The 26,394-nt window shown below is 39.6% G+C and overlaps 1 protein-coding gene across 2 annotated transcripts in view; it reads right to left on the reverse strand.

Moving 5' to 3' along the window:
• KAT2B (lysine acetyltransferase 2B) overlaps nucleotides 1–26,394 on the reverse strand; it is a 116,323-nt gene that overhangs the window by 8,913 nt on the left and 81,016 nt on the right. For both annotated transcript variants that reach the window (XM_028843649.2, XM_028843648.2), the window contains exons 8-13: nucleotides 26,043–26,168; nucleotides 22,695–22,831; nucleotides 19,686–19,894; nucleotides 18,553–18,679; nucleotides 8,516–8,626; nucleotides 5,144–5,287 (exon numbers count right to left, since the gene is read on the reverse strand). In XM_028843649.2, the coding sequence (XP_028699482.1) occupies nucleotides 5,144–5,287; nucleotides 8,516–8,626; nucleotides 18,553–18,679; nucleotides 19,686–19,894; nucleotides 22,695–22,831; nucleotides 26,043–26,168 (854 nt within the window). The remainder of the gene's footprint in view (nucleotides 1–5,143; nucleotides 5,288–8,515; nucleotides 8,627–18,552; nucleotides 18,680–19,685; nucleotides 19,895–22,694; nucleotides 22,832–26,042; nucleotides 26,169–26,394) is intronic.

Raw genomic sequence — 26,394 nt, forward strand, 5'->3', positions numbered from 1 at the left:
ATTAAACAAAACAATAGAAATCACTAATTGCATTCACAAAGGAAAACAAAAAAATCTACTTCTTGATTGATTTCAAACATACAGCTAGTAAATACTGCAGCATGAATATATAATCCTAACAGTTAAACAAATAACTTCATAAAATGAATGAGCTAGTAAAAGTATATTCCTAGTAAATCTAGATCAGTGCTGTCCAGTAGAGACATAATACAAGCCACTCATGTAATTTAAATTTTTCTACTAACCGCATTTTCAAAAGGCAAAAAGAAACAAGTGAAATTGATTTTAATAATGTATTTCATTTAACCCATTATATCTAAAATATTGTAACATACAATTGGAAAAAAGTGTAAGATATTTTACATTGCTTTATTCATATGAACTCTTGAAAACCAGAGGATTGGCCAGGCGTGGTAGCTCACACCTGTAATCCCAGCACTTTGGGAGGCCGAGGTGGGTGGATCACTTGAGGTGAGGAGGTCGAGACTAGCCTGGCCAACATGGTGAAACTCCATTTCTACTAAAAATACAAAAAATTAACTGGGCATGGTAGTGCACACCTGTAATCCCAGTTACACAGGAGGCTGAGACAGGAGAACTGCTTGAACCTGGGAGGTGGAGGTTGCAGTGAACCAAGATTGTACCACTGCACTCCAGCCTGGGTGACAGAGTGAGACTTCCTCTCAAAAAAAAAAAAAAAAAAAGAAAAGAAAAAAGAAAAGAAAGAAAGAAAAGAAAATCAGAGGATTTTATACTTACAGCATGCCTTAATTTTGACTAACCACATATCAAGTACTCAGTGGCCACATGTGGCTAGTGACTACCACTTTTGACAGGGCTGATCTAGATGGGTGCTTTCCATTTATTTGTAAATCCAAATCTTTTTTAAAAAACAAAGAATCCCGGCCGGTCGCGGTGGCTCACCCCTGTAATCCCAGCACTTTGGGAGGCCAAGGCAGGCAGATCACGAGGTCAGGAGATCGAGATCATCCTGGCTAACACAGTGAAACCTCGTCTCTACTAAAAATACAAAAAATTAGCCGGGTGTGGTGGCGGGCACCTGTAGTCCCAGCTACTCGGGAGGCTGAGGCAGGAGAATGGCGTGAACCCGGGAGGTGGAGCTCGTAGTGAGTCAAGATGGTGCCACTGCACTCCAGTCTGAGCGAAAGAGTGAGACTCTGTCTCAAAAAAAAAAAAAAAAAAAAAAAAAATCCCAAGGGCAATCTCTTAAATAGATACCTTCAGAGAATATGCTGAAGACTATTTCAATTTGAAAAGTTTCCTTCTCTTCACCAAGGGACTCTCAAATGCAATGACCTACCAGATGGCTTCCACACACCTCATGTAGCACCTTAAAGATTGTGGGCTCCTGAGAAGTGACTGTTAATGGGACTGGGAGGCTTCCTAAGTTCTCTGTACCTCCAGTAATCACTATGGAGAAGATCTTTTTTAATTTTAATTTTTTGTTTTCATTTTACATACAGGGGGTATTATGGGTATATTGTGTGATGCTGAACTTTGCGCTTCTAATGATCCCACTGTCCAAGTAGTGAGCATAGTACCTGACAGGTAGTTTTTCAACCCTTACTCCTCTCCCTCTCTTGCCTCTTTTGGAAACCCCAGTGTCTACTGTTCCCATCTTTGTGAGCATGTATACCCAATGTTCAGCTCCCACTTATAACAGAAAACATGCAGTATTTTGTTTTCTGTTCCTGTGTTAATCTGCTTAGGATAATGGCCCCAGCTAAACCCACACTGCTGCAAACGACATGATTTTGTTCTTTTTTATGGCTGCATAATATTTCATGGTGTATATGTACTACATTTTCTTTATCCAATCTACCTTTGATGGGCACCTGGATTGATTCCATGTCTTTGTTATTGTGAATAGCGCTGCAATGAACATAATAGCACATGTATCTTTTTGGAAAAACGATTTATTTTCCTTTGGTATATATATGCTCAGTAATAGGATTGCTGCGTGGAATGGTAATTCTATTTTTAATTCTTTGAGAAATCTCCAAACTGCTTTCCACAGGGGCTGAACTAATTTGCATTCCCACCAAGAGTGTATAAGCATTCCGTTTTCTCCACAGCTTTGCCAACATCTGTTATTTTTTTAACTTCTTAATAATGGCCATTCTGACTGGTGTGAGATGGTGTCGCATTGTGGTTTTGACTTGCATCTCAGAAAGGAGATATTTTCATTGTGTTCTAGTATATTATCTTCACCTCCCTAGAAAATATCTTCACTTCAACTCCCTCCCATGACCATAAAATCAATGCCTTCCAAATGAAAGTATGTCCTCATCATCTTCTCCTGAAGTCCATAGCTCAGTCCTATGATCTACCGCTGTCAGTTTTAGGGTCTCCTGAAGCAGAAAATTTCAGTGGAGTAGTTCCCCATCTCCAATACATCACCCAGTCTTTGCATGTCTCCTTATAAAAAAATTGCATTGAGTTTCCCCATCCTTACTTTGGCTTCTCTAACCCCAATTCCTTGTACTGTCACATGTAGATTAAGAGTTAAGAATTTATCCCCCCACCCACCACCTAGCCTATCCACACATACATGTATGCATGTACACATACACACACACACACACACATAGGCACATATATACCCAATTATGCTTGCTCATAGCCTATTTGTACTTTCTCAAATAGTGCCTTCATCACCGACATAACAATGGTCCTACCTGTTCATGTGCCCACAAATCTGTTCACATTGGACTCTGAGTCTCTGCTAATGCAGATTTCATTACCAAGCTGCCCAGTTCAAAACAAATCTCCCACAAAAAAGTCATGTCAGGTGACATGAGGCCCCTACAGATCCTACCTTTCCCTTGGAGTCAACACTCACAAAGTAGCACTTAACTCTCCACTCTTGGTCCACCTGTTCGACTACACTAGTTTTCTCTCTCTATCTCCACTAATGACAACTACAACTTATTCTGCTCCTATATACTTTCAGGGGCTAGGAAGTGCCTCAAAATATTCACTCTTTCTTTGCTGCCACCATGAATCCCTACCTTCCTTGAGGGGTTTTTCACAGTTGGAATAAATAACACTTGTAAAAAATCAACTGAATTCTGTGGGAAAAAATACTACATGAATCCAAATATATTTTTATTGAAGTGACTTCAGATAGCTTTTTAAAAAACTAGATTAAGAGCTCCAAACCTCCATCACCCATTCAATGGAATGTGTGAGCAAAGGCTGGAGGCAGAGAGGGAGGGGGAGGAGAGGAGAAAAAAGAAGGGGGAGGGAGCCTTGGCTTCTAAAAAGTTGACTGCTTTGTTAGCCATCTAAAATAGCTCTGCGCTTCTGGTGTTCCCCTGTAGGTTTGAAGGGCCAACAGATCACGTACAATGTGAATCTGCAGACTCTGCCAAGGGAATCCTGCTCTCAGCTAACACCGTGGGGATGAATTTGTGCTGCTGGGAGGAGGAATGAGGAAAGAGCAGCTGACAGCAGGGTGATAGCTTTAGCTGGTCAGCAGCTTCTAATGCCGAATGATATGCTGCTGAATCCAGACCTGCTCATTAAGCCCCAGAGAGAACAATGAGGAAAGCCAGCTCTTCAGAGAGACAGGGAGAGAGAGGAGCCTGCTGTGCTTTATTAACTCTTCCAAGTGCCTACTTGGAATTCTATCTTGGGCTGATATCTTTGAACAAAAAGCAACAAAAGTTGTTTTCATTTTCAAATCCAAAAAAAAAAAAAAAAAGCCTTTGCTCACTTCCCCAGGAAATATAAGAACAAGACTGAGCCACTTTAAGTAAAAGAAAAATACTTAATGAGTAACTACTATGCACCAGACACTGTGTAAAAAGCTTTAGGGCTGTTCCGTAGATAATGCCTGACAAATAACTAAGAACTGGGATTAAGGAGGTTAGTAGAAACCAGAAAACAAAGATGGATAAGACAGATGTCCTCCTTAGCTATTTGTTAGAGAAAAGTGCACTAAACGAATAACAGAAGTATCAAGTGGAATTGATGTGGGATGACACAGCTGCAAACTCCACCCAACTGGGGGCAGCCAGGAGGTGATCCTGCGCTTAACACACAAAGTTCTTTCTTTCAATAAATGGCCTTTGTGTACTCCCCAGTTCTGTTCTTTTCATCATGGGTTTTTTTTTTTTTTCTGTCTTAGAAAATTTAAATTATTATGTATTCAACTCTATCAACCTTTCCCTTTTACTGCTCCTCTTTTCATTCATATGCATAAAAAATGTCACCTCAATACCAGATAACAAATCACTTAATACCTAGAAAGATAAGCCCTCAGAACTTGCAATGTAAAAGCGGAGATTAACATACACTAAGGTAAATGTCTACGTAAGATGAATAATTGAAATTCAAATAGGTTGATCAAACTGATGCTAGAGAAGTTCAGAAGAGTAACTGGAACACACGCTGAAACGGTTTGAAATATGCGTGTGCTGAGTGAAGGGGGTGGCTAATGGACGAAGACACTTTGGAGAACAGTAAATATAGATGTATTTGGAGTATTTGGAGATGAAAGTAGAGAGATAGGAGTGGGAACGATAATTGAGGCCAAAATGTAAAATGGCTTGAAGGTGAAGTTAAAATATGTCACCATATTTTACACATTTTGTATTTTACACAAATTTAAAAAGTAATGACTCTTGTAGAAATGGTAACCGAGAAAGGAAACAGATCAAGGATACCTTTAAAGAAGAAATCTATGGCCAGGCGTTGATGGCTCACACCTGTAATCCCAACATTTTGGGAGGCCAAGGCAGGTGGATCACTTGAGGTCAGGAGTTCGAGACCAGCCTGGCCAACATGGTGAAACGCTGTCTCCACTAAAAATAAGAACAATTGGCTGGGCGTGGCAGCACACGCCTGTAATCTTAGCTACTCAGGAGGCTGAGGTACAAGGATTGCTTGGACCCAGGAGGCAGAGATTACAGTGAGCCGAGATAGTGCCACTGCACTCCAGTCTAGGTGACAGAGAGACTCTGTGTTAAAAAAGAGAGAGAGAAGAAATCTGGATAACCCATAGCAAACTGAGAGTTTGCTATCCGGTAAATACGTACACAGAGCACCCAAGGAAATGCAACCCACCCCAGCTAAGACTGGCCTGTACAGAAGGTAAGTGAGTCAACCACCTGCTTACCTCCTTCTGCTTTTTAATGATGACAGAAAATTCTGTGTATGGGATCCGTGGATTTAGCTCACACCCCATTAAAGTGGCTCCTTCATAATCCTTGATGTAGCCAACATATTTGGTTTTAGGTATTTTAATTTCTTTGGAGAAGCCCTGAAAAGAAAGTAAATTCATTCACATGAACACCATGCACAAATATCTACTGAGTGCTAACTATGTTCCAGGCACTGTGTGAGGAATCAAGACAAGCTTCTTTGAAGTTCTCATTATACTATTCTGAAGAGGATTAGCTTAAAACCACCCATGAAGTTCAAAAACACCAGAAATCTAACTGTGTAAACAGGAAGCAAGACAACATTTTTTTAAACGGCCCTAATAAAAAGAAAGAAATATTAAAAAGCTTAAAACAGAAACAGGTATTAAGTAAAAATTAGGTTTAATTTTGTACTGAATTACATAATTAAATATGACTGTTGCAAATTTCTCCCAAAGTGGTGAGGGGATCCCCAGGATTCTCAACAAATCAATAACATTGATCTAAATTATCAAAGAAAAGATGGTCAAAAAAATAAAGTTATTAGAAACTTAATGTTTCTAAGGAAATGAAATCCTTTCTTTGCAGGCAAAAAAATTCCAGACAGTCACAATGTATGGTTGTTTCAATGACATTAATGCTTTGGAATATACTCATTTACATACTTTAAGCCATAATAACAGACTGCTTGAGAGTAATATTCAAAATTATAAATAATATATTTATAATATAAACATAATTTTCCTTAAGTATCTATTTCAGTTATTTGCAGAAAATTACTTGAACTTCAGCACCATCACCAGCAGTTCACTGCCTCATCTTTCAACAAAAACTTATTTTCCAAGTAATTATTGCCATCATCCTCAAAGAGGACTACAGACAAGTCATTTAAGAACCATGGCTGAGATCTCATGCTTTCCACTACAGTTACAGCCGAGGAAAGCTGATGCTCAAGACCTCAGTGAAACAATCCAATTAATTTCTTAGTAAGTTTTACCATAAAAGTTAAAATGCATCTCAAACAATGAGAAGATAACAAATAGGAGATTATTTATCTGTCTTCAGAGCACAAAAAGCTTTCTAATTACGTAAGAACATATTTAAAAAAAAAAAAAGTCTGGCTGGGTGCAGTGGCTCATGCCTATAATCTCAGCACTTTGGGAGACTGAGGTAGGAGGATCACTTGAGTCCAAGAGTTCAAGACCAGCCCAGGCAACACAGCAAGATTCCCTCCCAACCCCTCACCATCTCTACAAATGATTATAAAAAAAAAAAAATTGCTGGGCATGGTGGCATGCACCTGAGGTCACAGCTACTCAGGTGGCTGAGGCAGGAGGATTGCCTGAGCCCAGGAGGTTGAGGCTGCAGTGAGCTGTGATCATGCCACAGCACTCCAGCCCGGGTGGCAGTGTAAGACCCTGTCTGACAGCAAACAAACAAACAAAATCCAAACCAAACCAAGTCCATACATTTTATGTAATAAAATCTTTAACATTCTGAAGATTTAAAGAAAAAGCCGCAAGCAATGTTGAAACAAATATTATCCAAGGTTAATATTGTTATATATAAATAGTTATCATAAATCAATGTGCAACTAAACATTTTTATAGAAAAAAGGACAAAAGAAAATGAATTAGCAATCCAAAAAGGGAACAAATACAAAGAGTTGATAAACATGGAAAAATAAATCAAACTTCACATAATCAAATACATTCAAACATATACAATTTATTATCTGGAAAAGTGGTAAATGTTTTTTCAGTTACCAACTCTTTTCCTGACCCCCTAATACACTACTGACAAAAATGGAAATTTTTAAAGTATTTGGCAACACATAACAAAAATGTCTGGAAGCAACTCTACTTCTAGAGATTTATTCTAAGGGCAAAACACGTGCACAAACACACCCATACTTATGCACGTTACCCACAAGAAACACCTAAATAGCCAAAAATGTATTGGTTAAAGAAATTATTTTCTATTTCTACAACAAAATCCTAGGAAACCATCAAAATTATTATATACACAAAAATATCAAAAATATATATATTATATATATATAGGTATGAATCAATTTTTATGTTTATATACACACAGAAAAAAATATTAAAAAGATTTATGTCAAAGCATTAGCAGCATAGGTATGAGCTGAGAGGAAAAACAAAAGAAAAATTTTAAAATAAAAAAATCAAAGCATTAACAAAAAATTTCTTTGGGTGATGGAATTACAAGCCATTTTTCTTTCCTTCTTTTGCTTTATTACATTTTCTACAATGATTATACATTACTTTTATAGTCAGAAAAGTAAATGAGAATGTTTAGGAATTACAAATCACTATTAAAAAAATATGCAACCAAAGAACAGTCCTCAAAAAGCTGAGCTGAAAACTTATTTTAAGACTTATTTAAAGAGAGACAAGGTCCCACTATTTTGCCCAGGCTGTTTCAAACTCCTGAGCACAGCAATCCTCCCGCCCCGGCCTCCCAAAGTACTAGGATTACAGGCATGAGCCACTGCACCCAGCCTGAGCTGAAAACTTCTGATAAGAAACTGCCAGGACAGAGGCCTGGTGAAGTTGCTCATGCCTGTAATCCCAGCACTTAGGGAGGCTGAGGTGGGTGGATTGCTTGACTCCAGGAGCTCAAGACCAGCCTGGGTAACATGGCAAAACCCTGTCTCTACTAAAAACACAAAAAATTAGCTGGGTGTAGTCACAGCTACTTGGGAGGCTGAGGTGGGAGAATCACCTTACCCAAGAGGTCAAGGCTGTGGTGAGCTGAGACTGCACCACTTCAGTCTCAGCCTAGGCACCAAAGTGAGACCCTGTCTCAAAAAAAAGAAAGGAAGGGAGGAAGGGAGAAAGGAAGGATGACAGCTAAGCTCCTAGCCCACTATGTGCTGTAGAATCAGTACTGTTTGCAGTTTTTTGTAAACTCCAGGATTTCCTCTCTGCTATCATAAATGGAGGTCTTCTAGAAACTGAATCTGTTTTTCTCATTCACAGAGAATGCTACCCACCAAATTCCAGGACTGGGAATTTCTTATTAGAAACCATATTTTAGAATGTTAGGATGCAATATTACACCTCACTGACAGATGACATTCATTCATTCTCTCAACAAATAGTTATTCAGTACTTACTATGTACTAGTGACACTCTCTAATCCAGGCTGAAGCTTATTTTTGATAAAATATATTTGATAAAATATGTTTTATTTTGATATAAAACAAACGTCTGTTCTTGTAAGTGGAAGACACTGGGGGAGAAACTTATTTGGAAGAAGGCTACCTGAGAACATATTAAGAAAAGTAATGACAAAACAGTGTTGTGCAGTGAGAAACCAACCTGTTTCTTAAAGTATCCAATTGCATATTCATCTGCATATGTGAGGAAGTTCAGGATGTCATGCTTTATGTGATATTCTTTCAAATGATTCATTAGGTGTGTTCCATAGCCCTGTGTGGAAGTTAATATACAAACAAATACATTAGATTCTGGAGAAAAACTCTTATAAATCCACCAGGAAATGATGGTGAATTTAAGAGCTTGTACTTTTACGTATTTTACCAACCAGGACCTTTCCTGAAGGAAATATATTGACACCCTTTCTTGCATTTCTTAACTTTGAAAATAAGCTATAAAACAAACAAACAAACAAAAATCAAAACCCTTGCTTCAAAGATAAAAATCATCATTTGAAAATATAAGTTTCTAGTTATTTGAAAATAACACACCAGGGCCACAAGTTCCTAACTCAATCTTAAAGATCACTTGCTGAATATTAATATAAAAGTTTTCAGAATGAATGCTGATTATGAATTTCTGCTTATCTTTAAGGTATTTGAGATTCTCAGAAGAAAAAAAAAAGATGCAAATGAAAAGTGCTAATCTTCACTAGAATATTTAGTAACCCAAGTGTTTACTGTAAACCAGAAATTGGCAACCCTTCGAAAGAACTGAATCATCACAAACATGGCATTTTAAATTTGGTCTTATCAGACCTTTCCAAGTGAGGTCTGAGAAGCCCAGAATCTCTGAATAACTAAAGGTAGTGAACAATGTTGAATAAACTCAGTGATTCAAATATTTTTATAATATGAAGTTTTTTCAGTGACAAAGCTTACAGAAAACATATAAATCTAATGTGATTGTTTCAGAACCTCATGAAGAGAGATAAAAGTAAATTCAAGCATCCAGACAAAAATATCTTCACATAAATTTTCTACAATTTGGTAGCACATTTTTCTTTCTTTTTTTTTTTTTTTTTTTTTTTTGAGACGGAGTCTGGCTCTGTCGCCCAGGCTGGAGTGCAGGGGCCGGATCTCAGCTCACTGCAAGCTCCGCCTCCCGGGTTTACGCCATTCTCCTGCCTCAGCCTCCCGAGTAGCTGGGACTACAGGCGCCCGCCACCTCGCCCGGCTAGTTTTTTTTGTATTTTTTTTAGTAGAGATGGGGTTTCACCGTGTTAGCCAGGATGGTCTTGATCTCCTGACCTCGTGATCCGCCGGTCTCGGCCTGCCAAAGTGCTGGGATTACAGGCTTGAGCCACCGCGCCCGGCCATGTAGCACATTTTTCTAAATAACTCAAATATGCTCCCAGGTATGATCTCATGGAATCACAGTACCTCAAGGACAGAAAGATCTCTGGAAGTCATTTTGTCTAACCCCCTAACCCATATGAGGCTAGAGGTCTTTTGCCATCTATCATGAAAAGGCAATCTGCTAGAACACCTCCAATGTAGGGCAATTCCTTGGTGGTGAGATAGACCAATTCATTTTCAGGCATTATATGGTTGGAAATTCCTTCCTAACATTCACCCAAGATCTGGTCATGGTTATTTCTACTTACTGGCCTTAGTTCTACTCCTAGAGTTACAAAGACTCATTCTTGCTTTTAATAGCCCTTCAAGCCTTTGAAGATTATACTCTCTCACACACGCCCATCCGTACTTCCCCAGTCCCAAGCCAAGCACCATCAAGGTTACAGTCATTCCTCATATGGCATGACTGAATGACACCTCATCAAACTAATCACGCTTTTTTTTTTTTTTTTTTTTTTTTTTTTTGGACAGAGTCTTGCTTTGTCTCCCAGGCTGGAGTGCAGTGGCACAATCTTGGCTGACTGCAAGCTCCGCCTCCCAGGTTCATGCCATTTTCCTGCCTCAGCCTCCTGAATATCTGGGACTACAGGCGCCCGTCACCACGCCCGGCTAATTTTTTGTATTTTTAGTAGAGATGGGGTTTCACCGTGTTAGCCAGGATGGTCTTAATCTCCTGACCTCGTGATCTGCCCACCTCAGCCTCCCAAAGTGCTGGGATTACACCTCCCAAAGTGCCGGGAGCCACCGCGCCCGGCCACTAATCACTTTTTTCAGAGCTTTTTCTAATATAACAATGCCTTTCTAAAGCATGGATCCTAGGACCAAGCATAATAATAAGGGGACAGTATGTCCAGTAAACAGAACGGTATCATCATCTCCCTCTTCTGCAAATTATTCTTCCATTTATGTCACCCAAAGACATTTTAGCTTTTAGCTTTTCCCAAACATATCACAATACTGAACACAGAGAGTTTGAATAAAACTTGGATAAAAAGACAAATGAACTATTTCTCTCCTTGAGGAAACGATAGGAAAATGGGGAAGATAAACATATAAACACACGTGTAGAGAAGGGGTATACTATTCAGCAGAGTAGACACTAGCCTCATGTGGCTCTTGAGCAATTGCTATGAGACTAGTCCAGTTTGAAACGTCCTGAAGTATAAAAACACACTAGGAAAAAAATTCTCATTACTAACATTTTATACTTACTACATGTTGATAAGACAATAAAAAATGTCAAAATTAATTTCACCTGTTTCTTTTTACTTTTTTAATATGGCTACTTAAAATTTTGAAATTACATATGTGACTTGCATTTGAGGCTTGCATTACATTTCTGTTATGCAGTATTGGTACAGAGTGATATATTTGTATCTTCAATAGTGTGCCGGGCGTAGTGGCTCACGCCTATAATCCCAGCACTTTGGGAGGCTGAGGCAGGCGGATTATGAGGTCAGGAGATCAAGACCATCCTGGCCAACATGGTGAAACCCCATCTACTAAAAATACAAAAATTAGCTGGGCGTGGTGGCATGTGCCTGTAATCCCAGCTACTCGGGAGGCTGAGACAGGAGAACGGCATGAACCAGGGAGTCGGCGGTTGCAGTGAGCCGAGATCTGAGCCAAGATCGTGCCAACGCACTCCAGCCTGGTGACAGAGTGAGACTCCATCTCAAAAAATGACAACAAACAAACAAAACAAAACAACAGTGCAAAAGACCATAATCAAGGTGGTAAAGAGTGGGGGAATAGAAGGAAAAGAAAATGTTTAAGCTAGTCCTTAAAAAAGTTTTTCAAATTGGAAACAAGAGAAGGAAATGGATTGGAAATCTAAATGTAAGGTATAATAAACCTTTACAAAAGTATTATAAAAAGATATAGGAAAAGTGGGCATATAACTTAGGGATACAAAAAGGCTTCTTAAAGAAAATATAAAATGCAAAAGCATGAAGTAAAAGACTGATTATTAAGTAGAATACTTCAAATTTTAAAACTTCTTCAAGGCACCATAAATAATCAAAGATACCATAAACAAAAGACAAATGACAAGTTAGGGGGTGTAGCTGCAACATATATTACAAAGATTTAATATCAAAAATACAGAATCAATACAAAAAAAGAGACAGAATAAAAGAAAATTTGTCAAAGGATAGAACAAGAATATTACCAGTAAATACAAGCGATATGTTCGACCTCAATAGCAATCAGAGCACTCTACCATAAAATGAAATATTTCACCTGATGGTATGCAAATATGTTTACCGTTTATGTACCCAGTGCCAGTAATGGTAGGGAGAACTATTCTCTCCAACACCCCTGGTGAAGAACGTAAACTGGTAGACCCACTGAGAAGGCAATTCAGAAATAATTTTTTAAATTTACACTGGCTATATTAATTCATATAGGAATTCTGCTTCTCAGTGTCTAAGGAAACATTTCCAAACAGAGCATTGTTGGTGATAGAAAATTACTGGAAATAAGCATATATATATTCAGTAGAGAAATGATTACATAAATTATGGTGCATCCATATTATAAAATACTGTACAAAAAGAATAAAGTAGCTATATATCAGCATTAATAGAAATTCCTGCAATTATGAAAATGTTCTTTATCTATGCTATCCAATATGATAATGATTAGTCACATGTAGCTACTGAGTACCTGAATAACCAAGGAGGTAAATATTCATTTTAATTTAATGTATCTAAATACAAATTTAAACAATCACATATAGGCACTAAAGCTGAAAGGTCTCTAAGACAATGTTAAGTTTTTTTCCAGTAAGGCAATGCATACAATATGAATTCCATTTATTTAAATGGGAAAGAAAACAACAACAAAAAAACACACAGTCACCTCTTATCTGTAGGTTCAGTAAGTTCCAGTACCTGTGTCAATACAAAAGTACCTGGAAGGATGTGTACCAAGCTGACAAAAATAGCAGGATGGTAGTGGGAAGGGCAAATGGGATTTTTGTTTTATCTGAAAATGTATTTGCATATGTCTTATATAATTAAAAATTATATTTAAAAAAATTTTTTTTAACTAGAGGAAAGCAAACGGTTGGCCAGTTGGAGTGAATTGCATGTGCACAGGAAAAGTAATGTCTAAAAATTAGTAAGAAATGTGTCTTCTGATGAAATTCACTTTAACATGGACGCCAATGCAAGAGAGATTATGTTGTATGCACCATCTTGTAAGGAGTTAATAGAAACTATACATTTGTCCCCCTCATCCACAATCCAATTAATTTTACTCAAGAACAGCAATGGTTCTTTGGTAAATAGCTTCTCAAAACCTGTGTAAGATATTTTTCATCAGTGACCACAAATTTGTCATCTCTCCAAAAAACTTTTCCAGATTCCAAGTTGCTTGTGAGAAGGGGCTCTGTCTTTTAACTTGAACTTCCGCTGTATCTAACTAGTATTTGTGACTAGCAGTCATGGTAGTTTAAGTACTGCCTTGGTTAGAGAGGCAGTGACAACATAAAGCTATTATAAGCAAATGTTTATTTCGATTTTAACCCCAGAACTCTTTCCCCTTCTTTGTACACCTTTATTTTTACCTGCCATCAAAAGGATCACTTTCTAACTATCTGATAACTTCAGTGTTTATTTAAATACCTATTATGGTAAACAAACATTAGCTACATAATTTTAAAGCTGCATATAATATCAAATTCAATTTTTTTTTTTTGAGATGGAGTTTCACTCTTGTTGCCCAGGCTGGAGTGCAATGGCTCAATCTCGGCTCACCGCAACCTCCGCCTCCTGGGTTCAAGTGATTCTCCTGCCTCAGCCACTGAGTAGCTGGGATTACAGGTACGCACCACCACGCCCGGCTAATTTTGCATTTTTAGTAGAGACAGGGTTTCACCATGTTGGTCAGGCCAGTCTCGAACTCCCAACCTCAGGTGATCCACCTGCCTTGGTCTCCCAAAGTGCTGGGATTACAGGTGTGGCACCGCACCTGGCTAGATTACAAGATATTCCAAAATCAGGAGAGGAGCTTCAAGTAAACTCTCAAATGTTATCTTGTGTTTTCAGCACAATAAATCCACATACAAATCTAATTTAAAGAATTCACAGGAATTTGTTTATCAGCGTGATTCTCCAAAATGACCAAACATAGACTTTAAAATGCCATTTAGCCAAGATTTTTAATATAGTAAAATAAACACTTAAAACGTCTGCTTATGGTTGGGCACAATGGGGTACGCCTATAATCCCAGCACTTTAGGAGGCTGAGGAGGGAGGATCACTTGAGACTAGGAGTTTGAGACCAGCCTGGGCAACACAGGGAGACCCTATCTCTACAAAAAATAAATTAGCCAGGCATAGTGGTGCACATCTGTGATCCCAACTACTCAGATGGCTGAGGTGGGAGGATCACCTGAGCACAGGAGCTCGCAGACACAGAGAGCTGTGATCATGCCACTGCACTCCAGCCTGGGCAACAGAGCAAAACCCCATCTCAAAAAAATCAAAACATGAAAATAAAAATAAAACTTCTTATGAATTTTCTGTTTTCAATAATGTATGCTACAGCCACTGGGACCCATTCAGTTTTACTCCATATTGGAGCAGTGCTTCCAAGTTGTCTAGTGTTGCTGGGTTGGCAGAGCTCAGCAATCTTTATCTTAGACTATACGCCAGTGAAAACGTAAATATCTTGGGCAGTGTGATGTCTCAAAAGTTGTTCATTAATCATTAACAACACAGGACAGTAAAAAGACCAGGAAATTGACCGGGCACAGTGGCTCACGACTGTAATCCCAGCACTTTGGGAGGCCAAAGCAGGCAATCATCTGAGGTCAGGAGTTCGAGACCAGCCTGGCCTATGTGGTGAAATGCCATCTCTATTAAAAATACAAAACTTAGCCGGGCCTGGTGGCTGATGCCTGTAATCCCAGCTACTAGGGAGGCTGAGGCAGGAGAATCACTAGAACGCAGGAGGCGGAGTTTACAATGAACAAAGATCACGCCCTTGTACTCCAGCCTGGGCAACAAGAGCAAAACTCTGTCTTAAAAAAAAAAAAAAAAAGACCAGGAAATTAATGGAAGAACTGTTTCTCCCATTCTTACTTCTACTAAAGATTGGTTCTTACCATTAAAACACACACACACACACACGTTCTCACCATTAAAACATACACACACACGCACACATGCAAACACACACACACACTAAACTCATCCATTCTATTTTGTTTTGAAAGACTAATCTTCATTTTCTAAAACTACAGTTTCAAGTCACTTACAAGAAGTGATTGTTTTTCTTGTTCTTCCTACTGAGTTTGTGATGCTTGGCCACCTTTTCAAGTCTTTAGAAAATTACATGGTTTGGGGGAAAAAATGCCTTTCTGGGAAGTAATAAGACAAAGTATCCAATTCATACTAAATACCTTCAGTTTCCCTCTAGTATCCCTAAAAGTGTCCAAGTCAACCTTAATCAACCTTTCCAAACAAGGTGTTTGGTATAGCTAGTTTTGAAAATAAAAATTATGCCATCTTTTTCTAAAATGACAAACCAAATACATATTTTCCAGGTCTTCACCCTAAGAAAAGCCAAATAAAATTTTCCTTTAAGTAAGTTCTTACTTTGAACATTTGGAAACATCTGGACATTTGTCACTTCGGCTAGCGGGGAATAATGATAAACACAGCAACAGCACCATCTAAAGACACACTGTCAGAATTCCTTGAAAATGAGCCAGAGATCAGTTTCAAGCAAGTATGGGTCTTCACCTTCCCCAGTCAGAATGATGAATGTAAGACTGTTGAATTGCATTTGCCCTTTGATGCTTAGTGCAAAGAGTTGAAGACAAAAAGCTCCACTTGTGCTTTGTGAGAATAAATACATCGCAGCAGCTATAATTGGCACTGTGGCTGGGTGCGGTGGCTCACGCCTGTAATCCCAGCTACTCAGGTGGCTGCGGCATGAGAATCAATTGAACCCAGGAGGCGGAGGTTGCAGTGAGCAGATCACGTCACTGCACTCCAGAGAGAGTGACAGAGCAAGACTCTGTCTCAAAATAATAATAATAATGATAATAATTTTAAAAACGGGTACTGTGACCAGAGAGTGAAGCTGTTAACGAAAGCTACAGTACCAACAGCACAGGCTGTGCCCCTAATGCAGAAAATGATTCCTTTCAGGGACTTATTTTTGGTTTCTGTAAATGGCATTGCTTCTTTGAAGCTGAAGGAGTCAAGAAAATACTTAGACCAGCACTGTTCAATACAGGAGCCACTGGCCACATGTGCCTATCAAGCACTTGAAAGGCAGCTTGTCTAAATTGAGATGTGTTGTAAATGTAAAATACATACTTGGTTTCAAAGATTTAGTACAAGGCTGGGCATGGTTGCTCACGTTTGTAATTCCAGCACTTTGGGAGACCAGGGAGGGCAGATCACCTGAGGTCAGGAGTTCAAGACAAGCCTGGCCAACATGGTGAAACCCCATCTCTACTAAAAATACAAAAATTGGCCGGGCATGGTGGCACATGCCTGTAGTTCCCAACCACTCAGGAGGCTGAGTTGGGAGAATCACTTGAATCCGTGAGGCAGAGGTTGCAGTCAAGATCATGCCACTGCACTCCAGCCTGGGAAACAGAGTGTGAGCCTGTCTCAAAAAAAAAAAAAAAAAGGCCGGGCACAGTGGCTCACACCTGTAATCCCAGCACTTTGGGAGGCCGAGGTGGGTGGATCATGAGGTCAGGAGATCGAGAGCATCCTGGCCAACACGGTGAAACCCCGTCTCCACCAAAAACAAAAAAAATCAGCCGGGCATGGTGGCAGGCGCCTGTAGTCCCAGCTACTCAAGAGACTGAGGCAGGAGAATGGTGTGAACCTGGGAGGCGGAGCTTGCAGTGAGCCGAGATGGAGCCACTACACTCCTGCCTGGGCGACAGAGTGAGACTCCTCAAAAAAAAAAAAAAAAAAAAGACAATACAGAACAAAGAATGTAATGTAAAAGGTCTCCATAACTCTTCGTGATGCTGAATGCCTGTTACAGTTATTATAACACTTTGGATATATGGGTAAAATAAAATATATTTCCAAAATTAATCTCACTGGATTCCACTTGCTTTTCTTAAAAAAAAATACAACTACTAGAAAATTTAAAAGCACATATATGTGTGCTTTTATAACCTCATATTTGCAGGTTGCTTTATATTTCTATTGGACACATTGCTTTAGACCTTCCAATAATTCTTCTCAGCAGCCATCTTAATCCTGAGCTGCTAATCTTTAGTCTGCCCATGAAAATCCTAAATGAATAACAAAGTTTTTTTTTTTGTTTTTTTTTTTTTTTTTTGAGATGGAGTTTCACTCTCCGCTGCCCAGGCTGGAGTGCAGTGGTGTGATCTCAGTTCACTGCAACCTCTGCCTCCCGGGTTCAAGCGATCTTCCTGTCTCAGCCTCCCAAGCAGCTGGGATTACAGGCATGTGCCACCATGCCCAGTTAATTTTGTGTTTTTAGTGGAGATGGGGTTTTACCACATTGGTCAGGCTGGTCTCAAACTCCTGATCTCAGGAGATCCACCTACCTCAGCCTCCCAAAGTGCTGGGATTACAGGTGTGAGCCACTGCGCCCAGCCCTAAGTGAATAACGTTCTAAGGACACGTTTTCTGGTTCCCTTTTCTTAAAAGCAAGAAAGTAGAACAGGACAAGGTCTAGATGAGAGCTCTTTCTGTCAATTCAGAGTCTAGTTTAGTCTTGCCAGATTGCGGCACCAACTGCAATACCAATAAAACATGGACACAATTCCCGGAAAGGAAGGGACCCAGGCCAAAGACAACTGGGAAGGTAAATTAGCAACATAAAAAACAAAACAAACCAAAACAAAAAGACACTCCAACACACGCCAAACCCTACAGAATAACTTCTGAAATTTATTCATAAATTTACATGACTTCCCTTATAGAATTTCATGACTTCCCTTAAAGAATTTCTTTAGTCCTTGTCTTCCCTTAGGGACAAGGTCATAAGAAATCTTTCTGAAGTGTAAGCTGCCTGAATCATCTTTCTAATCCACATTAACCATATCCTTTCCAGTAGTGCAGTGTCACTAATTGTGATTACGTGTTTGTGTGTGTGTGGGTGTGGAAATTAACAATGAACACTGAGATTTATTTTCAAATATCCCTTCATTTGCTATAGATAGTTGAGTGACACATGGAACTTGCAGAGTATCCTGCTACCTTGCCCCAAAGTCCAGTAAAGCCTTGGTACAACCCTATTTGTTGGTAGGTGAAACCATTTACTCTTCTCACACACATACACATACACTCACAGTGAGATAGAGGTCCCCAACCCCTAGACCATTACCAGTCCGTGGCCTGTACATAGGGGCAGGAGGTGAACGGCAGGGAAGTGAGCATTACCGCCTGAGCTCTGCCTCCTGTCAGATCAGTGGTGGCACCAGACTCTGACAGGAGTGCAAACCCTATTGTGAACTGTGCATGCAAGGGATCTAGGTTGCATGCTCCTTATGAGAATCTAACTAATGCCTGATGATCTGAGATGGAACCGTTTCATCCCAAAACCATACCCCCAGTCTGGCCCGTGGAAAAATTGTCTTCCATGAAACCAGTCCCTGGTGCCAAAACGGTTGGGGACCGTTGGAGTGAGAGGACTATTCCCAGAAAGTCCTTAACTCCACTTTGAACCTCCTCTGGACATGGCACAGAGAGATCTTCCCAAGCTCTGCAGGCCTTAGTGAGAAGCTCCACATTCTGCTTTTCTTCTAAGACCTTGGGTTACCCTTACCTTGACTTGCTCGTTGGAGGTTACAGCACAGAAGACAATCTCTGTGAATCCTTGAGATGGGAACATACGGAAACAGATACCACCAATAACACGGCCATCTTTAATTAAAGCAAGGGTTTTGTGTTTCCTGAAAGAATAAGATTATGTCAAAGTTTTACCTATCCTAGTTATACAAATATACTTTTTGGGGTGTTCCTTATTAACCAACTAAGAAAGAGGGACATGTCCTAAGTTTCTATAGAAACTTCCTTCATGTAACCCCTATCTCACTAGACTACCCTTTTATCTGAACTTTTTAGAGCAAGCTTGACTGCATAAGACGTCATCAGCACTCCCATCAGAACAAAGTACCAGTCACCTAAGAAGTGCCTGAGGTTTAAAATAGAGAACAGTGTATGTGCGGAGGTGCTCTGGAACTGGCACACCCAGTGCCAAGGAGGGGTCAGGGGAGAGCAGGAAGTCATGGACAAACATGATATGTGTCTCTGAAGAGTTAAGTCTTACTCCAAAATATTACAGAAACATTATGAAAAAGAATTTAAAATCTACATATACAATTTGTGAAATTTTGCATTATGGAATCCTTCCCTCTGTCTAAAGCATCACTCTGAATTGTCACAGGCATGGATCACAGTCCCCAGAGGCTACTGGGCTATATATGTTAAAATAAATTCAATTAGGGAAGTTTAGTTCTTTGGGGTTTTGTGGGGGTTTTTTTTGTTTTGTTTTTTTTTTTAAAGCAATGGATTTTCAAAGTTAACCCATCTTATATCCCAATAATTGCCCACAGACCTGGGCACCTAGTTAAGATACCAAAACCAATATTTTGACTACGAAAAAAGTAGAACATCTTAGTGTTACATTCTCTCACTGCTATAAAGAATGAAGCACAGGATAGTCAACAGCGATGTAAAATACAAAGTTTCATTATCATTAACAAGAAAATTTGTATATTGTTTAAAATTAATCTTAGCACTTTCAGACATGAAAATTAGCTTGGTGTAGCTCTGTATCCACAGCAAGACAGGAGCAGTGGTATTCGGTGGATGACTATGGCTGACTTTCACTATCTAAGTAGTTCCTCTTTCATTTAAAAAGGAAATAAGGAAGAAGGAACAGAAAGTACCACTTACGGGTCAAAGACGAGCCGTGTGATGTACTCTTTTGGCATTCGGGGCAGCTGGTGGGAGAAAACGTTCTGTAGGCCAACCAGCCACATGAGGATCTTCTTGTTTGGTTTCTGGTTGAGGGAATTGCCAACGACGTGAAATTCAATTACACCCCTGCGCTCTTCCAACCTTGCCGCCTCATCCCTGGCCGAGTGTGCCGACAGAAAATTGGTCTGAGATGCAAGAGACAGGAAAAAATTACACAGAGCTATTCTCTCAAGACAGTGGGGATGGGACACATCCAAGCTTCTCATTTTTGTTCTAATAAGATACACATTTGTGGATTTTCAGAGTCCTAAATTCACACATGTGTGCACACATACACACAGAGACACATACACATACAAGTTATGAAGACAAGACAGAAAAGGCAGGTAAAGCATTTTGAGAAATTGGAGTATTGTATGTGTACACGGATGATATTCAGTGTAGATTAGGGGCCAGCAAAATTTTCTGTGAAGGGCCAGATAGAAAATATTTTAGACATTGTGAGCCATAAGGTCTTTGTCACAACTACTCCTTCTTCTGCTGTAATGCAAAAGCATCCACAGACAATATGTTAAAGAATGGGTGCAGTACTGTTCCAATAAAACTTTGTTTAAAAATACAGTAAGCAGACAAAATGTGGTCTGTGGGTTATTGTTTGCCAACCTCTGGCTTAAAGGAATCCTCTCCAGCTGAGCTTTAAGGACCCTTGAGATGACAGATTCAAATTCTCATTACAGGCCCAATAGTAGCACTCATGAATATACTTTTAACACCTCTTTTTAAAGAACAGGGTTTTTTCCAGAGAATATCTGTTGACTTACACTCAACCATAGCTGGAAGCACAATCACGTGCCAGCACTTATGCTCCCTATCTTATTTAATCTGCCCAGTGGTTTGCAAGCAAATACTCCACAAACAGCTCTTCAGGTAAGGAAGGCCCTAAATGGTGACACTTCATCTCATTAGTCCAGAACTGGCTATCCAGGTAACCAGGTGCCATGGTGGTCAATTTCAAGCTACCAACATATGGAACAACCAGCTCACAAAATTCCTAAAAATTTAACAATTTTCTTTGCATTCCAGTACAAGCCAGCTCCAGTATACTACTAAATATTAATATATCCAAAATATTTTGAAACATGTGATTCATCCTGATGTAGTTTGAATGTGTGCCCCCTCCAAATTCATGCTGAAATGCAATCTCCAATGCTGGAGGTGGGGCCTAGTGGGAAGTGTTGGATCATCACGGCAGATCCCTCATGAATGGCCTAGCACAATCCCCTTGTTGATGAATGAGTTATTGCTCAGTTAGTTCACAGGAGATTTGGTAGTCTAAAGGGGTCTGGCTCCTCCTCCTCACTCTCTCATTCCCTTTCTCACCATGTGATGTGCCTGCTCCCACTTCACCCTGCACCATGAGTAGAAGTTCCCTGAGGCCTCACCAGAAGCTATGCAGATGCTGATGCCATTCTTGTACAATCTGCAGAACTGTGAGCCAATTAAAGCTCTTTTCAAAAAAAATAAATTACCAAGTCTCAGGTATTTCTTTGTAGCAATGCAATAGACTAGTACAAATTCCCATTTTAGAGCTGAAAAAAACTAAACTCAGCTAATCTGCAATGTTACTAAATCCCTAAAAAAACTATAGTCTTAAGCCCTCACAGACTGGATATCTAGAAGGAAATGGAAAGATCATTTTAGGAAAAGGTTTTTCTATCACAACATTCTGGTTCTCTGAAGTATCTTCAATATCATAAAATAAATGCTTAAGGAAACATGGCAAATTGAAAATTAACACTGTAATATAATCTCCAAGCCATTTCTTCATTTCCTGGAAGCTGTCAGAAATGTCTTAAGACAGGCATGTCTAAAGAAGTGTCATTGCTTTGCATGCCCTCAGATGCAAGGCAATGAGATGACAGAAGCACTTTTACCAAAAATGCCTTACTTGAATCTAATCCTTAGTAAACAATCAAGAAATCCAAGAAGAGGGACCTTACACAAAACTAGCGACCAAGACTCTTCACCAATGGCAGTGCTGCAAAAGACCAAAACAGGGCTGGGGAGTGGTTTTAAAGGAGACTAAAGAAATGAAGAGAGAAGAATTAAATGCAATGCACAATCCCTAACTGATCCTTCAACAACAACAAAGGTTATAACAGACATCATCTGGATATATGGAAAATTTAAATACGGTTTTATATTAAGCCAGAGGTCAGCAAACTTTTCAGTGAAAAGCCAGATAATAAATATTTCATGCTTTGCAAGCCACACATTCCCCATCTCAATTATTCAAATTTACAGTTGTAATGCAAAGATAGCTGCAGACACTATGTTTTAATAAAACTTTATTTGAAAAAACAGCCAGTGGACCAGATTTGGCTTGCAGGCTGTAATTCACCAACCCTGTATTAGAAAATATTGTAACCATGCTAAATTTTCTAACAGTAATGACTGCATTGTGGTTATGTAAGAGAATAGCTTCCTTATGAGATACAGTACATGCAAAAATTGTTAGGGGTGAAGTATTACGACATGTGTTTTTAATTCTGAAACAGTTCCAAATGGTTCATGGGAAGCACGGAGAGAAAGAGAAAAGAGCATATGGGGAGGCGCAGGGAGAAAGAGAGAAAGCAAATGTGGCATAATGTTAACTGTTGAATCTAAGTGAAGCGTCTATGGATTTTTATCACAGCATTTTTGCAACATTTATGAGGGCTTGAAATTTTTCAAGATAAAAAGCTGGGAACGATGCCTTCGACTGTGAGATTATTAGTAAGTGGACCTGTGATGTGATATTCATCAAGGGGAATTACCTCTTGATCAGTTGTTCCTGCCCTCTCCACACTGACCACCAGGTTAAATGCAAACCAGGGTAGCATAACATGTTAACTCTCAGCATTAGCATCCCCACTTCTGACAGCTGGAGTGGCCAGGAGAGCAGAAGAGGTCTACCAGCTGGCTGCCCAGGTTTACCCTGCTGACCTCTGGTCCAAGCATCGCTGCAGGGTCCGTGATGGTAGACATAACCTCGTTGATTAATTCCATCGGAATATCCCCCATAACTCGGGGTCTCTTGGCCTCCTCCAGAACATGAGAATCAGTCATTTTCCTCTTTTCTCCTGTAATGATCAAAATAAAAGGCAAACAATGGGTGGTTCTAAACAAAAAACAAATAATACACGCTGACTAATTTTCTAACAGCACTGATGGGTATGGAGGTCAATTCTATCCTTACCACCAGGGGAAGAGGTAACAAAGGAAGATAGGAAAGAGAAGGGACAAGCTCACAATAACTGCCAACCCAATTCATTCTGAATATTCTCTACTTTCTACGATGATTTTTAACTAGATACATGAAATATTAAGGTACATGTTTCTTCATCTGCAAATGCAAAGGGGTGATTCTAGCTATTGTTTGTTAGTACTTCTAATATAGTCTCTTCGAGGTCAGAGAACATGGTCCATATGACATCAAAGTGTCAAAATGTTTTGAAATTTGCCTTATGGCCTAAAATAAGATCAGTCTTTTGTAAATGTGCAGTGTCTTCTTGGAAAGAATGTGTATTTTCACATTTTGATCTCTATAACTCTCTATAACTGATCACGTTGTATGGGCTTCCAGAGCCTTACTGATATTTTTGTCTGACCTATGAATTACTCAGTTGTTTGTTTAAACCCTCAACTGTTGGTTGATTTGATTATTTGTCCTTGAAGTCATGCTAATTCCGCACCCCCCACCCCCACCCCACCATACATGTATGGAAATCAGTTTGCATTAGGCTCTGGGCTTTATTGGTTAGTTATTGCTATGTAATAAACCAACCCCAAATGCAGTCCTAAAACCATAATAACTTACTATCATAGCTCATTCATTTGGTGTGTTTACTGATGGGTGGCTGATTTCAACCAGTCTCATTCAATCTTGGCAGGCTTGCTCATGAGTCTACCCATTGATTGGAATCTCTGCTGGGCTTGGCTATACACACACACACACACACACGTATGTGTATATATATGTATGCATATATATTATGTATATATGTCTAATATTATATATTTGAAATATACCATAAATTGTTTTATTTTTAATAAACAATGACTTTAATTTATTATAAAATGACACACTTCATCTTTTACAATGCTTTTTTGCCTTAAAATGATGCCTCACAAAGTGAGCACAGCCACTAGCCTATCAAGTAGATGCAATCTCACCATTCCACACAATAGGAGAGGCCATGCAAAGGCAAAGAGAACTTTCTTCTACTTTCCTCATGAGATTGCATGGTAGTTTTTTTTCTCCTTTCTATTCTCATGTTTGGTTTTTCCAGTTTTTTCCAGACATAACATGTATTTATTTTTACAAGTAAATTTTTTGAATTTTTAAGATGTCTAGATCTAATTTATTTCCTCACATGTGAATCCCACTGCTATCTCAATATAACATTCTCCACATAGCATTCTCACTATCTTTAGTTGAAAAGGAGCAGAACAATACAAAGCAACTTGACTGTAGAATATTCTTCCAGAAATATTACATATTATTTACTAAATGGCTTTTGTCGAGTTCTTTTTTTTTACAATTTTTTTGTTGTTTGTTTTTGGAAACAAGTAACAATATTTTCAGACAGTTGACCAATAAGTCCTCAAATTCCATGATTCTCTAAGAGTAATGCTGAAAACTATTTATTTCATGGCTGGGGTTTGTTAATTGATATATGCCCTCTGCTTGTTACGCTGCTAATGGTGTTTATGATTTTTTTTAAAAAATCTGAGGCTGAATCCAAGCTCACTGGTAGAGTTACGGATGGATTAGTGATATCTCCCTTGGAAGTGAAAGGGAATGGTGGCATATGCTAAATATTTGGTACTTCTTATATTATAAGGTCCTCTTCTTTCCCTCTTTCATGGTACTTCATTTATTTAAAAATGTGGTCATATCCAAGATTTGTCTGATGTCCAGTCTGTGGACAGAAAAGCAACCTTCAAAACATTCTCTAACTGTGAAATGCTTCTAGGATCAAGAGATATTTTTGCCCATGTGGCAGATTACATTAATGGCCAAATTATTTACCCTGCTGGTATCTACACTCTTTGCCATGTGACTTTGCAGTGATTCCTACGAAAGGAATGGACTACCTTTTTCCACTTCTCTACCTCTCAACTCTGAGTTCAACTATATGACTTGCTTTGGACGACAGAATGAGGCAGAAGTCAGCAGGGCATGGTGGCTCACACCTGTAATCCCAGCACTTTGGAAGGCCGAGACAGGTGGATCACCTGAGGTCAGGAGTTTGAGACCAGCCTGACCAATATGGGAAAAACTTGTCTCCACTAAAAATACAAAAATTAGCTGGGCATGGTGGTGGGCACCTGTGATCCCAGCTACTCAGGAGGCTGAGGCAGGAGAATCGCTTAAACCCAGGAGGCGGAGGTTGCAGTGAGCTGAGATCGCACCACTGCACTCCAGCCTGGGTGACAGTGTGAGACTCCATCTCAAATAAAAAGAAAAAAAAAAAAGAATGTGGCAGAAGCAATGGTTTACAAGTTCCGAGCCTAGGCTTCAAGAGACTGTGTATTTCTTCCTGCCCTCTCTCTTCAGAAGAAGGACATGTTCCAGGTAGCCTAATAGTCCCAGGAAAATTATGAGAAATATGTAAAGCAGAGTTGCTTCAGCTTAAGTGCTCTAGCCAAGCCAAGCCCAAAACAGAGATTATAATCAATGGGTAACTTGCAAGCAAGCCCAGCCAAGATTGAGTGAGACTAGCTGAAATCAGCCAACTCTCAGGCAACACGCCAAATGAGTGGGCTATGACAATAAGTTATTACAGTTTTGTTTTTGTTTTTATTTGTTTTTGTTTTTGAGATGGAGTCTCACTCTGTCGCCCAGGCTAGAGTGCAGTGGCCGGATCTCTGGTCACTGCAAGCTCCGCCTCCCGGCTTCACGCCATTTTCCTGCCTCAGCCTCCCGAGTAGCTGGGGCTACAGATGCCCGCCACCACACCTGGCTAATTTTTTGTATTTTTAGTAGAGACGGGGTTTCACCGTGTTAGCCAGGATGCTCTCGATCTCCTGACCTCGTGATCCACCCACCTCGGCCTCCCAAAGTGCTGGGATTATAGGCGTGAGCCACCACGCCCAGCCAGTTATTACAGTTTTAAGACGGCAATAACTAACCAGTACAGCCAAAAGCCTAATACAAAGTGATTTCTGGCCATTAAAATCCTGGACATGCAGAAACTGTAGTTGGTTTAAGTCTACCTTTTGCACTCCTCAGGTAATAGAGCTCCTGGGGCAAGTCACAGCCCTGTCTTACCCCTCTTAAGAGCTTACCTGGGTTTGCCTCAAGTCCAGAAGAGGCTTTGCAGGCAGGACTGCTGCTCCCTGCATTTGACTGCTCAAGGGAAGATGAGGTTGAATTGTATGAAATTGTCCCAGCCACAGGAGGTGGACTGATAACTGCCCGGGCAAAAGGAGAAGAAGGTGTTAGATGACTGACTCCTTTCTTAGGCAACAAGAAACCAAGTGCAATGGGACTACCCCATTCCTGCCCAATGCCACAAAATAAGTCATCTTTAAAACACAAGCCAAAGGCATCAAAATAACAAAGACAGTAGGGATTAAAACTCATTAAACGGAATAAGGATATCTGAGTCCATATTGATAAAATAATAAATGAATAAAT

This window comes from Macaca mulatta, chromosome 2 (assembly GCF_049350105.2).
Source record: "Macaca mulatta isolate MMU2019108-1 chromosome 2, T2T-MMU8v2.0, whole genome shotgun sequence".
Lineage (NCBI taxonomy): Eukaryota > Metazoa > Chordata > Mammalia > Primates > Cercopithecidae > Macaca > Macaca mulatta.